Source organism: Polypterus senegalus, chromosome 7, assembly GCF_016835505.1.
Source record: "Polypterus senegalus isolate Bchr_013 chromosome 7, ASM1683550v1, whole genome shotgun sequence".
In the NCBI taxonomy this organism is placed as follows: Eukaryota; Metazoa; Chordata; class Cladistia; order Polypteriformes; family Polypteridae; genus Polypterus; species Polypterus senegalus.
In genome coordinates, this window is record NC_053160.1 from 115,039,465 (window position 1) to 115,052,907 (window position 13,443).

At 34.6% G+C, this 13,443-nt stretch overlaps 1 protein-coding gene across 2 annotated transcripts in view; it reads right to left on the minus strand.

Annotated features, from left to right (window-relative positions):
• focad (focadhesin) overlaps positions 1 to 13,443 on the minus strand; it is a 363,839-nt gene that overhangs the window by 106,077 nt on the left and 244,319 nt on the right. For both annotated transcript variants that reach the window (XM_039759173.1, XM_039759172.1), the window contains 4 exons: positions 13,184 to 13,272; positions 6,632 to 6,673; positions 2,447 to 2,555; positions 480 to 596 (listed from right to left, as the gene is read on the minus strand). In XM_039759173.1, coding sequence (XP_039615107.1) covers positions 480 to 596; positions 2,447 to 2,555; positions 6,632 to 6,673; positions 13,184 to 13,272 — 357 coding nt within the window. The remainder of the gene's footprint in view (positions 1 to 479; positions 597 to 2,446; positions 2,556 to 6,631; positions 6,674 to 13,183; positions 13,273 to 13,443) is intronic.

A 13,443-nucleotide genomic window follows, 5' to 3' on the forward strand; every position in this document is an offset into this window, starting at 1 on the left:
CAGTATGGCTAAAGCTAACCTCTGAAGGAAGAATTTCTACCACATCTGCCATATTAGGGTTAACAGAAAGTGCAGATACACTCAAGCACTTCATTCACCCTTATCTTTGCGACTAAATTTTCACTCAGTGAAAAGGATAAAAGTTTATATGAAGAAAAAATTTTGGAATAAATTAACTATGCCCTCTTCTGATTCATCTGCCAACCTGAATACCATTAATCAGTGACAGGTAGATGAGGAGGTGCAAAGAAAATATCTGGAAAAAATTGTTTGAGAAAATCCCTTTTGTTTGCCAAGTTTCTTTCAGCTTTCATTGAAACTGCAGTTATTTATGAACAACTATGCATAAAATGTACCTTTAAATACTATCGTGCAAGGATAATTATTTTATTCACAGAAATACAGCTATATCTTAAAGTAAAAAAAGACAGGTTTTAAAACATGAAAGAAGAATAATTACCTTCTTTTAAAATACTTACATGCTGTAACCATGTAAAAACACGGCCTTTGGGACAATAGCAACTGTCAACTGTACTAAGCAGCGTATATAACACCATACTAAGCCAGTGTTTTGTTGACAATATTTCTGGACCAATCTGAAACAAATAATCAAAGATAAACAGACAAACAAATAAAACAGAAGACTTGCAATTTTTTAAGAAATTCATTTTCTGTAATACTAAAAATAAAACCTTTAAGAGTACTGCTTATATGTCATCTCTTTCTACTTAATATTTTCTAAAAATATTTAATAGAGCAAGAAATTTGTTATAATACATCTTAACAATAATTTTAACCATTCTCTTAGTACATGATGAAAAAAAAAAATCTGTGGTATCACATTTCTTATTTATTCTAAAAGGTTCTTATTTACTATGAATCTTTAAAGTTTTCATCCTGAAGAAACAAGGATGCATCACTGGCATATCAGACCATTGGCATTGGTTGACTGGAACCTCCCTGTGCCTTAGATAGGGAAAAGATTTTAGTGTTGATTTTTTTTTCACTCCAAGGCAAAATTTACCATGATTTATTTAGTACCGTATTTGAATATATTTTTTCCCTGATGACAATAAAAAACTGTCATCAGTTTCAGTAAAATGAAACACATGCAATAAACATCACAGATCACAGGTATAATAAGTAGTTTAACTATTACAAGATAATATACTATAAATCTACTAAATCATAATTGGACAGTGATTACACAATTGCTATTGGTATTTCAGAATCATTCCTGAGAATGCTTTAGAAATTTGTTGAGTACATCACATACTAAATTTTCAGTTCTTTTTAATTTTTTTATGTATGCTATGGTTCACATTCCTATAGAGTTTTGTGGAGGTTGTGGTTGTCAAAGTCAACCTGCCAGACAAAAAGGCGGACTGGTGGAAAGACTGGCTGGAAGATAGCAATTATGTTCTAAGAACAGAAGACTTATTGCCTGAGAGATTAGAATTTAATGTGTTTCTTTAACATTACCCAATATTACATCTTTTGATATTCTTCCTTTTGTTTGGAAGGTGAACTCCCCTAGTTTTTACTCAGAGTGAAGGGGTCATCTCACAGGAGTCTACATGTCATTCTTCTGCCAGTATGGGGTTTTGTCTCATATGCCCAAAGAGGTTTTTTAATAGCTTAATTGGACTTGCGTTTAGGAGAGATAAAGAGGGAGTGTGTGTGTAAGAAAACAAATGAGCTCTGTGAAGGGCTGGTATTCCATTTCTAGCCTAAAGCCAATGCTGCCAGGACAGTTTCTGACCATGCAGGAACCTGACTTGGATTAAGCAGACTTGAGAATGTTATATTAACACAAATTTATCAATAAAATGATATCTTTCATCTGCCATATGTAATAAAAATGTACAACTATATTGCCTTTTTCAGTATGCTGGTTCATTAAAACTATGGCAAAAGCCATTTACTCACTGACTGAACCTGCTTTTGCCAAGGAAAGCAGATGAACTAATCATTCAATTATACCAAGACAATCTACAGTAGCCAATTAGCAAACTCCATATCTCTTTGGTATGTAGAAAGAATCATCCTAAGAAAAAAACATAATCATACTCCACAAGCAAATGATTTAGCCTAGCAAACTGAACACAGCACCTCAAACGTACGAGGCAGCAATTATAAACACTATGCTATACTATAACATGTCACACCAATTCTTTCAAATATTCTGTGTTGTGCTGTACCAAACAGTACAGCTGTTGGGTTTTAATTTTTTTAGTGCAATGAATTTCTTCACCTTTGTGAAGAAAAAAGTTTTACCAAAGCAGATATATCTTCTACTCATAAAACTAGGAACACTTGTAATTAATTTTTAATGAAACTTACAGAAACTAAATAGAAGAGCTTTAAAACTTAAAATTGACATTTTTTTCAGAAGTGGAAATTGGTTTTTTGTTTACCCCCATTTAGATAATGCTTATTCACTCACCTCTGGATTGCCCTCTATATCTGTAGGAAGACTACTTTCATATTTAGCAACAGCCACTGCAAGGCCAGTTAGTGCCAATATGGAGTTTCCTTGCATAACTGGACTGTCTCTGGAAAAAAAAAATGGCTTTAAATTTCTTTTATTATATGAATGATGATTCTTGATTTCACCTTGGAAAAAATGTAGTTATTTTAATTGAACAAGAAAAATACGTAAATGATTAGTATTGGCACCCTTTGCAAAAATTTAGGTAATTTGTCTTTTATGTCCAGTCTTTATTTGCTGTGTACATTGGAACATAATACTTATTTCTATCTGACTTTAGTGGGTGAAGCTACAGTACCCAAAGTGAGATAGAAACAATACATGTTGAAACAAGTGTGTCTTAAAGGTTCAATCACATCACCACTACCAAAGTATGTGTGCCAGTGTTTAAAATTTTATCAGGATGACACTAATCCTCCCAAAAAGAAAGCCACTAAGAAAAATAGCAGAATAAAACTATGCCTCTTTTTGATTAAAATATATATTAATGCCAAATTCTCTTCGAAATGTTGATAAGAATCCTGGTATTCTGCTACTAGTAGAGTACAAAAACTGAAATAAGAATAGCTATGTACAATTGGAAAATTATCATAAGATCATAGCACTTTGTTAGATATAATGTCTAAAGAGACAAATCTTACTTCCCAAACTCACCCTCCACCCCCACGTTCAGATTCATGCTGACTGATTACACCTTTACTGTTTACAGAGTGAACACTTCTGAACGACCAATCACTCTTCTGACAGCTGTGAGAGCAGTGAGGAAAAAAGATATACACCTCTAAGCATAGCCAGTCACTAGAAATACATAGGAGGTGGCTTCATGGAGGGACAATGAAAGAAGAGGACTTTTAACAAAGCAGATATGTATATTAGATAAATATTTCTTTGTAACCAGGAAAAGAAGTCAAAAGAAGTAAATAAGGTTAAAATGCAGATAACCAAGTAAATGTGGCAAAAGTATTAAAAACACTAAGAAAAAACAATCTAAAAATACAACAAATAACTGCAATATGATTAATTCCATCTAACAACTCAAAGAGGCATTTTAAATTAAATTAGTCTTCAGATGTACAGTATATTTTGTATTTTCTGATACTGTGTGTACTGCTACAATTTTACTATTATTTGTAGCTATTTTTTGTATTTTGCTGTGAATCTTCACAAAGCCTTGTGGCCGAGAGGCATGATCGTAACATAATGCTGCCACCAGCAAGCGTTAGGATTGTTTTGGAATGTGCCCAGATCTCTATCATCTTCCACCTTATTTTAACACATACAGTGGTGTGAAAAACTATTTGCTCCCTTCCTGATTTCTTATTCTTTTGCATGTTTGTCACACAAAGTGTTTCTGATCATCAAACACATTTAACCATTAGTCAAATATAACACAAGTAAACACAAAATGCAGTTTTTAAATGATGTTTTTTTTATTTAGGGAGAAAAAAAATCCAAACCTACATGGCCATGTGTGAAAAAGTAATTGCCCCCTTGATAAAAAATAACCTAACTGTGGTGTATCATACCTGAGTTCAATTTCCGTAGCCACCCCCAGGCCTGATTACTGCCACGCCTGTTTCAATCAAGAAATCACTTAAATAGGAGCTGCCTGACACAGAGAAGTAGACCAAAACCACCTCAAAAGCTAGACATCATGCCAAGATCCAAAGAAATTCAGGAACAAATGAGAACAGAAGTAATTGAGATCTATCAGTCTGGTAAAGGTTATAAAGCCATTTCTAAAGCTTTGGGACTCCAGCGAACCACAGTGAGAGCCATTATCCACAAATGGCAAAAACATGGAACAGTGGTGAACCTTCCCAGGAGAGGCCGGCCGACCAAAATTACCCCAAGAGCGCAGAGACGACTCATCCGAGAGGTCACAAAAGACCCCAGGACAACGTCTAAAGAACTGCAGGCCTCACTTGCCTCAATTAAGGTCAGTGTTCACGACTCCACCATAAGAAAGAGACTGGGCAAAATGGCCTGCGTGGCAGATTTCCAAGATGCAAACCACTGTTAAGCAAAAAGAATATTAGGGCTTGTCTCAATTTTGCTAAGAAACATCTCAATGATTGCCAAGACTTTTGGGAAAATACCTTGTGGACTGATGAGACAAAAGTTGAACTTTTTGGAAGGCAAATATCCGTTACATCTGGCGTAAAAGGAACACAGCATTTCAGAAAAAGAACATCATACCAACAGTAAAATATGGTGGTGGTAGTGTGATGGTCTGGGGTTGTTTTGCTGCTTCAGGACCGGGAAGGCTTGCTGTGATAGATGGAACCATGAATTCTACTGTCTACCAAAAATCCTGAAGGAGAATGTCCGGCCATCTGTTCGTCAACTCAAGCTGAAGCGATCTTGGGTGCTGCAACAGGACAATGACCCAAAACACACCAGCAAATCCACCTCTGAATGGCTGAAGAAAAACAAAATGAAGACTTTGGAGTGGCCTAGTCAAAGTCCTGACCTGAATCCAATTGAGATGCTATGGGATGACCTTAAAAAGCGGTTCATGCTAGAAAACCCTCAAATAAAGCTGAATTACAACAATTCTGCAAAGATGAGTGGGCCAAAATTCCTCCAGAGCGCTGTAAAAGACTCACTGCAAGTTATCGCAAACGCTTGATTGCAGTTATTGCTGCTAAGGGTGGCCCAACCAGTTATTAGGTTCAGGGGGCAATTACTTTTTCACACAGGGCCATGTAGGTTTGGATTTTTTTTCTCCCTAAATAATAAAAACCATCATTTAAAAACTGCATTTTGTGTTTACTTGTGTTATATTTGACTAATGGTTAAATGTGTTTGATGATCCAAAACATTTTGTGTGACAAACATGCAAAAGAATAAGAAATCAGGAAGGGGGCAAATAGTTTTTCACACCACTGTATATTCTGATAATCTTCAAAAGAGATTTGTTATAATCTTGAGAAAATGGTGTTGACACCATTTACCCATGCAGGCTGTGAAATACTATGTTCTTGACAGTTACCAGAGCCTTTTGGGTAGCATCCTTGACTATTGCTCTTCTTAACAAGATGGTTAATTTAAAGTTTATGACATAAACAGCAGCACCATACAGTATACACTTTATATTGTAGTAATTATTACTCATTGTTACTGAATCTGGAAATATATAATGCTTGAAAATGTTGCTATACCATCCATTCATTTACTCGCACCTTTCAAAACTTTACTCTAAACACACTTTGAATATTCCTTTGTCCACATGACTGAGGTTGAGATGGGTACCTTAAACAGCCAAATGTAACACAGTCTAGAGACGGTTTTATGTGAAACTTACTATGTGTGAACGTAATTATCTCTGTTCCACTAATTCTATAGCTTCTAAAGACAATTGTTGCTAACTATATTTGAAAAATTAGGTATTTTTAATTATTCATATACAATTAAAATGTACAAAAAAAATATATTAGAATAAATGACTATAAATAAAAAGGCATGACTGCAGTAGATCATTTTGTGTACTTTATAAAGATATAAAACATAATTATTGAAAAAAATCTCTAAGAATAGTTATTTTTTTTATTTTGAAACTGAAATAAAAAACTACAGGAACTTTGTCCTTGATAAAAGTTTTTTCTTTTTTTTTTAAAATAAATCTTTACATTTATTTGGTAATGGGCTATCACACTGTTTTAAAAGAATACTTTTATTTATTTTTAAAATATTAACTTTAATTGAAGAAATTTTATATTGCGATTTATTTGAAGAAATTTAAAAATGTTATACATGAGTATTCCTAGAAAATCATGCTATTAAGAAGTTCAAAGATTCAAAGTTTGAAAGTATTTGTTTCTTTTTTGTTTTAAAGGACATCACACTTCAATAAGTAAAATTAGTATTCTACATTTTAAACGGTTAAATGTGAAAATGAGCAAATACCTCAGAATTTAAAATCACTGGCAGAACCTGCTGAATATGCACTAGAACCATTTTAAATTATGCAACACTTACTACGTCAAAAGGAAAGTAAAACATTTCAGACTTATTGACTAATTTTGCCAAAAATTCCAGTGATTGAATGTGTAGCCAAACAACAAATAAAGTTAAATCAATAAACATGTATGATATTGTATTCAACTTTTTGACAAATGACTTTAAACTAGTACTTACTTTGCTGCTGATTTTATAACATCTGTCAGTTGATCTCTAGCCCTAAAGAGAGGCAAATCAAATCAATAGCTTACATTTTGATTTAAAGTAATTACCCACATTAAGTTAGCTGTCAAGAACATGCCACTTTTAGACAAATTCAGTTTTCAACAAATTTACAATATCACACTTGAAGCAGCAGGGTAAAGCCTTCTTATGCTAAAGCATTGTTTATTTTGCACAAGACAAAAAATTCACATTGTTAAAACCGTCCTTTCATTTTTAAGAATTGACAATTTTTGCTACGTTATCCCGTAACACAACAAAAGGACAGACAGAAAAACATGTCAGTAACATAAGAAAGGACTGTTATGTACATGCTATTGTTGCAAATTACAAGTTAGGATATTAACTAGTTTTTATTAAAAATATTTTAAGTAAAAAGTCTGAAATCTGCTGTCTCATTGTAACCTGATTTGCAGTTAAGACACCATATACATTACTGAAGCCTTGCGTAATGGTTTAACCTTACTTGTACACTACAGTCCACAAAGACGAATTTGGACTGCTTTAATTATCTATATACAACTATATACAGCATGATATATATTTTGAGGACATGATGTTAACCTTTGAAACTTATTCAAATATACACCAATGAGCCACATTAAAACAACTGACAAGTGAAGAGAATAACTTTGATTATTTCATTACAACAGTACCTGTCAAGGAGTGGAGTATATTAGGAAGCAACTGAACAGTCAGTTCATGAAGGTGATGTGTTAGAAGAAGAACAAATGGGCAAGCACAAGCATATGAGTCACTCTGACAAGGATAAAATTGTGATTACTAGCCAAATGGGAAACAGCATCTCCAAAATTACAGATTTTGTGGGTTGTTTCCGACATTTAGTGGTTAGTGTCTACCAAAACTAGTCCAAGGAAGGACAACCGATGAACTGGTGACAGGGTCATGGGCACTCAAGATTCATCGATGTATGTGTCACAGAATAGCTACTATGGAACAAATTGCTAAAAACATTAACGCTGCTATAAATAGAATCAACTTACTTTCACAAATAACCTATACATGCTTGTTAGAATAAACTAATACAATTTATAAAATAAATAATTAATAAATAATAATAAAAGATGGATATATTCAAGTGTATGTGTGTGTGTACAATAGATAAACAATTCAAAACATATCATTACAAAGGCATACTTGAACTTTTCTCGCCTATAAAAAAGGCACATAACTTATGAATTCTTTCTCTTAGCTTATATAGATCTCGCTCTCTCTCTCATAGAAAAGGCACATAACTTATGAACTTTGACCTTTCAATTCAATTTCAAGATGGATAAGTTCTTTAGTTAGAATTTAAGCTTCTTAAACTGTTTTGGTAGCATGAAGGAGACCTACACAATACTAGGCAGACAGATTTAATGTTGACGCTGATTGGTGTAGGAATATAACTGATTTATAGGCCTCCTGTAATCAGTTCATACTCCCAACCTTATTCTTCATACTTTTTTGAGTTTACCAACCTTCTGTCTGAATAAGTTATAAATAATTGATGTATCAATGGCTACAATACTTACATGTGTAGACACCTTCATAATTCATGTTTAGAATGCAGTTATTTCCATATAGCAATACGATATGTACTTCAGAACAGGTCATCCACCTGAAACTAAGCATGTTTTTGCCCGGCCAGTACTTGGATGGGAATCCATCTAAGAAAACCTCTGGTTGCTGCTGGAAGAGGTGTTGGTAAGGGCAGGAACGGGCACTCACCCTGTGGTCTGTGAGGGTATCCCAATGCCCGAGTACAGTGATGGGGCACTGTGCTGTAAATATGGCATAAAACTGAGGTCCTGACTCTATTTAGTTATTAAACATCCCTGGGCATCTTTCAAAAAGAGTAAGGTTTATCCTGATGTCCTGGCTAAACTGCCCATCATGGCCTGTCAATTAGCTAAGGTGTGGTGAGCTTATTGGCCCAAAAAGTTGGCTGTTGCCTCATCCAGGTGGATGCTACTCATTGGTAGTGATTGAAGTGGTTCCCCTCTGTCTAAGTGCTTTGAGTAGCAAAAAAGCATTATATAAATGTAATTAATTATTACTATTTTAGCATTAACAAAGGCATTTTTGATTATTAGATGATTGCTTTTGATATTATCTATTCTTACAGAATGTTCAATTAAGAATATCAATTATGATGTATCTATGAATTATACAGCATAAATAATAAATGTATGTTTAATCTAACACAGGAGATTAATGCTAATATGAATCAGTTGACAAGTAACTATAACAGTCACATTTGATACAGCCTTCAGATAAAGCACTTTCTTTATAAAAAAAAAAAAACCTAATTTAAAACATAGTTTGATGACAGCATGTCTAATGTTTAATGTTCAGCAATATCCAGAACAACCTCAGCAAAGTATACAGTAACATGGATGAAACAGAAGTGCCTGTCTTTGATTTTAAGCTGCAAAAAAGAATGAGGTGGGGCTTCAAAAGTGTTATGACAGAACACATGAAAGCACTACTGGCTGCATTAAGTCTACAATAAAGATGTATTTGGGGAGCTTTCCTAAGATTTCACTGGAAAATAATTATAACTTGAAGGGTAGCCCAGAATATATACTACAGTTGTGCTTGAAAGTTTGTGAACCCTTTACAATTTTCTATATTTCTGCATAAATATGACATAAAATATCATCAGATTTTCATACAAGTCCTAAAAGTAGATAATGAGAAACCAGTTAAACAAAAATATTATACTTGGTCATTTATTTATTAAGTAAAATGATCGAATATTACATATTTGTGAGTGGCAAAAGTATGTGAACCTTTGCTTTCAGTATCTGGTGTGACCCCCCACCCCTTGCAGAAATAACTGCAATTAAAGTTTCCAGTAACTTTTGATCATTCCTGCACACCGGCTTGGAGGAATGTAGCCCATTCCTCTGTACAGAACAGCTTCAACCCTGGGATGTTGGTGGATTTCCTCACATGAACTGCTCGCTTCAGGTCCTTCCACAATATTTCAATCGGATTAAGGTCAGGACTTTGACTTGGCCATTCCAAAACATTAACTTTATTCTTCTTTGACCATTCTTTGGTAGAACGACTTGTGTACTTAGGGTTGTTGTTTTGCTGCATGACCCACCTTCTCTTGAGATTCAGCTCATGGACAGATGTCCTGATATTTTCCTTTAGAATTCTCTGATATAGTTCAGAATTCATTGTTCCATCAATGAAGGCAAGCCATCCTGACCCAGAAGAGTTTCACAGATGGGATAAGGTTCTTATGCTGGAATGCAGTGTTTTCCTTTCTCCAAACATAACGCTTTTCATTTAAACCAAAAAGTTCTATTTTGGTCTCATCTGTCCACAAAACATTCTTCCAATAGCCTTCTGGTTTGTCCACGTGATCTTTAGCAAACTGCAGATGAGCAGAAATGTTTTTTTTGGGGAGCAGTGGCTTTCTCCTTGCAACCCTGCCATGCACATCATTGTTGTTCAGTGTTCTCCTGATGGTGGACTCATGAACATGAACATTAGTCAATATGAGAGAGGCCTTCAGCTGCTTAGAAGTTACCCTGGGGTCCTTTGTGACTATTACAAACCTTACTCTTGGTTTGATCTATGTAGGTCGACCACTCCTGGGGTGGGTTTCAATGGTCTTGAATTTCCTCCATTTGTACACAATCTGTCTGACTGTGGATTGGTGGAGTCCAAACTCTTTAGATATGGTTTTGTAACCTTTTCCAGCCTGATGAGCATCAACAACTCTTTTTCTGAGGTCCTCAGAAATCTCCTTTGTTCGTGCCATGATACACTTCCACAAACATGTGTTGTGAAGAGCAGACTTTGATAGATCCCTGTTCTTTAAATAACACAGGGTGCCCACTCACACCTAATTGTCATCCCATTGATTGAAAATACCTGAATCTAATTTTACCTTCAAACTAAGTGCTAATCCTTGAGGTTCACATACTTTTGCCACTCACAAATATGTAATATTCGATCATTTTTCTCAATAAATAAATGACCAAGTATAATATTTTGTCTCATTTGTTTATCTACTTTTAGGACTTTAGTAAAAATCTGATGATGTTTTAGGTCATATTTATGCAGAAATATAGAAAATTCTAAAGGGTTCACAAACTTTCAAGCACAACTGTATAAAAACAGCCTCAGACTTGTATTCTTGTTTGAAAGAATAAAGCTTCATTAAATACTAGGTGGTTCAGTGAACTGCTAAACTGGTTGATAATGTCCTAAAGGTTTAATGCATATATTTCACATCTGCTGCCTGCATATGCTGAATCTCCCTGAAACCCTGCAATAAAAAGAATCAGGTTCTAAGATAATCTGGATAGACTGTATACTGAAATGGACATTCTTTGTTTTTTTGTTTCAGTTTCCCTACTGAAACAGGTTTATACATCATACTTAATTAAGAAATCAGCTGTTTAACTATTCATAATTCAAACTGAAGTACTTTAAGTACTGCATGTCTTTAAACCATAAACATTATATTATGTTGAATATGCCCTAATAGAAAACATATTCTTTGGTTAAATATATAGGAAGGTAATAAATTGGTAAAGCCTGAAGGGGTTACCCATAACCAAGTTTTACTTGTTATTATTACATATCAGCATACACACAACAGATCTGAGATGCAATTCAAACATAAAAAGCAATGTAAACTGACTAAAAAAAAATAATAATTACATACTGCCTTACTGGCACAAAGTTAAGGTTACATAGACTGAGCAGAGAATCCGTAGGTTACAAGGACAGTAAAGAATGATTTGTGACTAAAAAAATGTAATGGTTTATAACTAAATAAATTAAAATTTATTTAACTATTCATCCTTCCAAACTAGTCTTCTTAAGTATCACATGTGAAATTACCCCACATTTACTAGAAAAAAATACCTTTCTTTGATGTGGTGTCACAATTTTTTGTTATTCAGTAATGCATAATGAAAATATTTGTGCATTTTTTAAATACACTGTATACACTTTTTTATGCTTGACAGACTTAAAAACATCCTACAATCAGCATCTCTCTCTGTAGCTGTATGATACACTTCAAATGCCTTCAACTATAAATAAAACTCTGAGGGGCCTGACATGTATTTCTGATCACTAATTTAACTGTGAATATCTAGCATATTTATTGATGATCGACCCATTCATTACTTTGTTAAATAATGTGCTCTGCATATGCGAGACTAGGTTGCGAGGTGCTACAGTCCTAGCTGTGAGGCCTAAATGTTCCTTTCCCCAGTCACACTAGCTAACTCATACTATGCGATCCTGAGGTGTTCCCATTCCATCTGGGAGATATAATCCTCCCAGTTAGCCCTGGGTCTTCCCCAGGGTATTCTCCCAGCTAGTCATGCCCGTAAAACCTCTACAGGAAGGCGTCTGGGAGGCATCTGTATCAGATGTTATGTACCCCTTCTTTGGCTCCTCTTGATGTAAAAGGTCAGCAGTTATACTCCAAGTCTCTCCGAGTTGTCTGTGCTTCTCACCCTCTCTCTAAGGGCAAATTGCACCATTACTAACAAAATAAGCACAAAAGAATTATAGCCTACTATAGACTTGCTAGAGTCACTTCTGAAAGACCAATGGAATTATTTCAGAGATAATGGGTTGCCCTTATTTTTCTATTGGGCACCAGGCTAGAATTTTATCTAGCAGCGCTTGGTGTATTTAGTCTGGTTTAATCTTAAAGGGCTGGATTTTTTCAGGACACCTTTTAGTTTAAGTAGATAAATCTATGCTCACCCCCTGAAAGATGGAACAAAGAGCACTGGCTGCTTGCCAGTCATTCTGGACTAATCCACAAGTGGAAAACCTATTCCAACCTTTCAAAATCAGTTATTAAAACGCTTCTCAATCTTGGGCAGGGTGACTTGCAACCTCTTGTCTGCCTATGGCTTTCTGGACTGGTACCCCCTTTGTGCATTTTGGGGCTCCCAATGGAGATACTGGGCTTACCAGTAGCTTATTAGAGGGTCATATTTTCTTTATGGTCACTATCAGTGTGGTTATGTCTCATCTTCTGAGGTATCCTTATGAACTTTAAGCTACACCGTACAAAGTTGGTGGTGCCTCAGTCCTTTACAATATCCTGACAATTTGCACTATTTCCTTTTATGATTATATTGTTAAGAAGTGTCCACATTTAGAACATGATTTTGAACTTTGATTTATTGCCAAAAAGATGCATGGTCTTTAATTGCACCCAAGTTAACATTGGCAGGAATATGACTTTACAAGTTCAAAACTGTAATTTTTACGTGGAATAATCTCTAGAGACCAAAACCTGTGAGAATAAAAAATGTTATTTAAAACAAACAACTCTGAAATAAAGAAATGTATGACTTAGTTATGAATGTAGTAATCCTCATCCTATTTGAGTTAAAAGTCTGCCTTGCACCCACTTATCCAGCACAACTAGAACTAGCAGTTGCATTCTAGAATTAAAACAAAATGCTTGATATATATTAAGTTAAAAAAGATTCAAAAAAGCATTACCAGAGCCAAGCTGTAAACTGTTTATACTGAAGGCTTTCAGCACTGTCTTTGCCATGTTTCTGCTGCATGTCCAGCTCAGCCTGACGCCCCTGTTGAAATAAAATGGTAATAAAACAATTTTCAAAGAGCTCTATTTATCTTTACAAGTCTTATGTTTAATTTGCATTTAACATATTTTTAAGTGGTTTAAAACTTTTCTATAACTTAAAAAATTCCATTAAGTACAGTAAAGAGTTGTGATTTCTGAAACCAAAGACAAA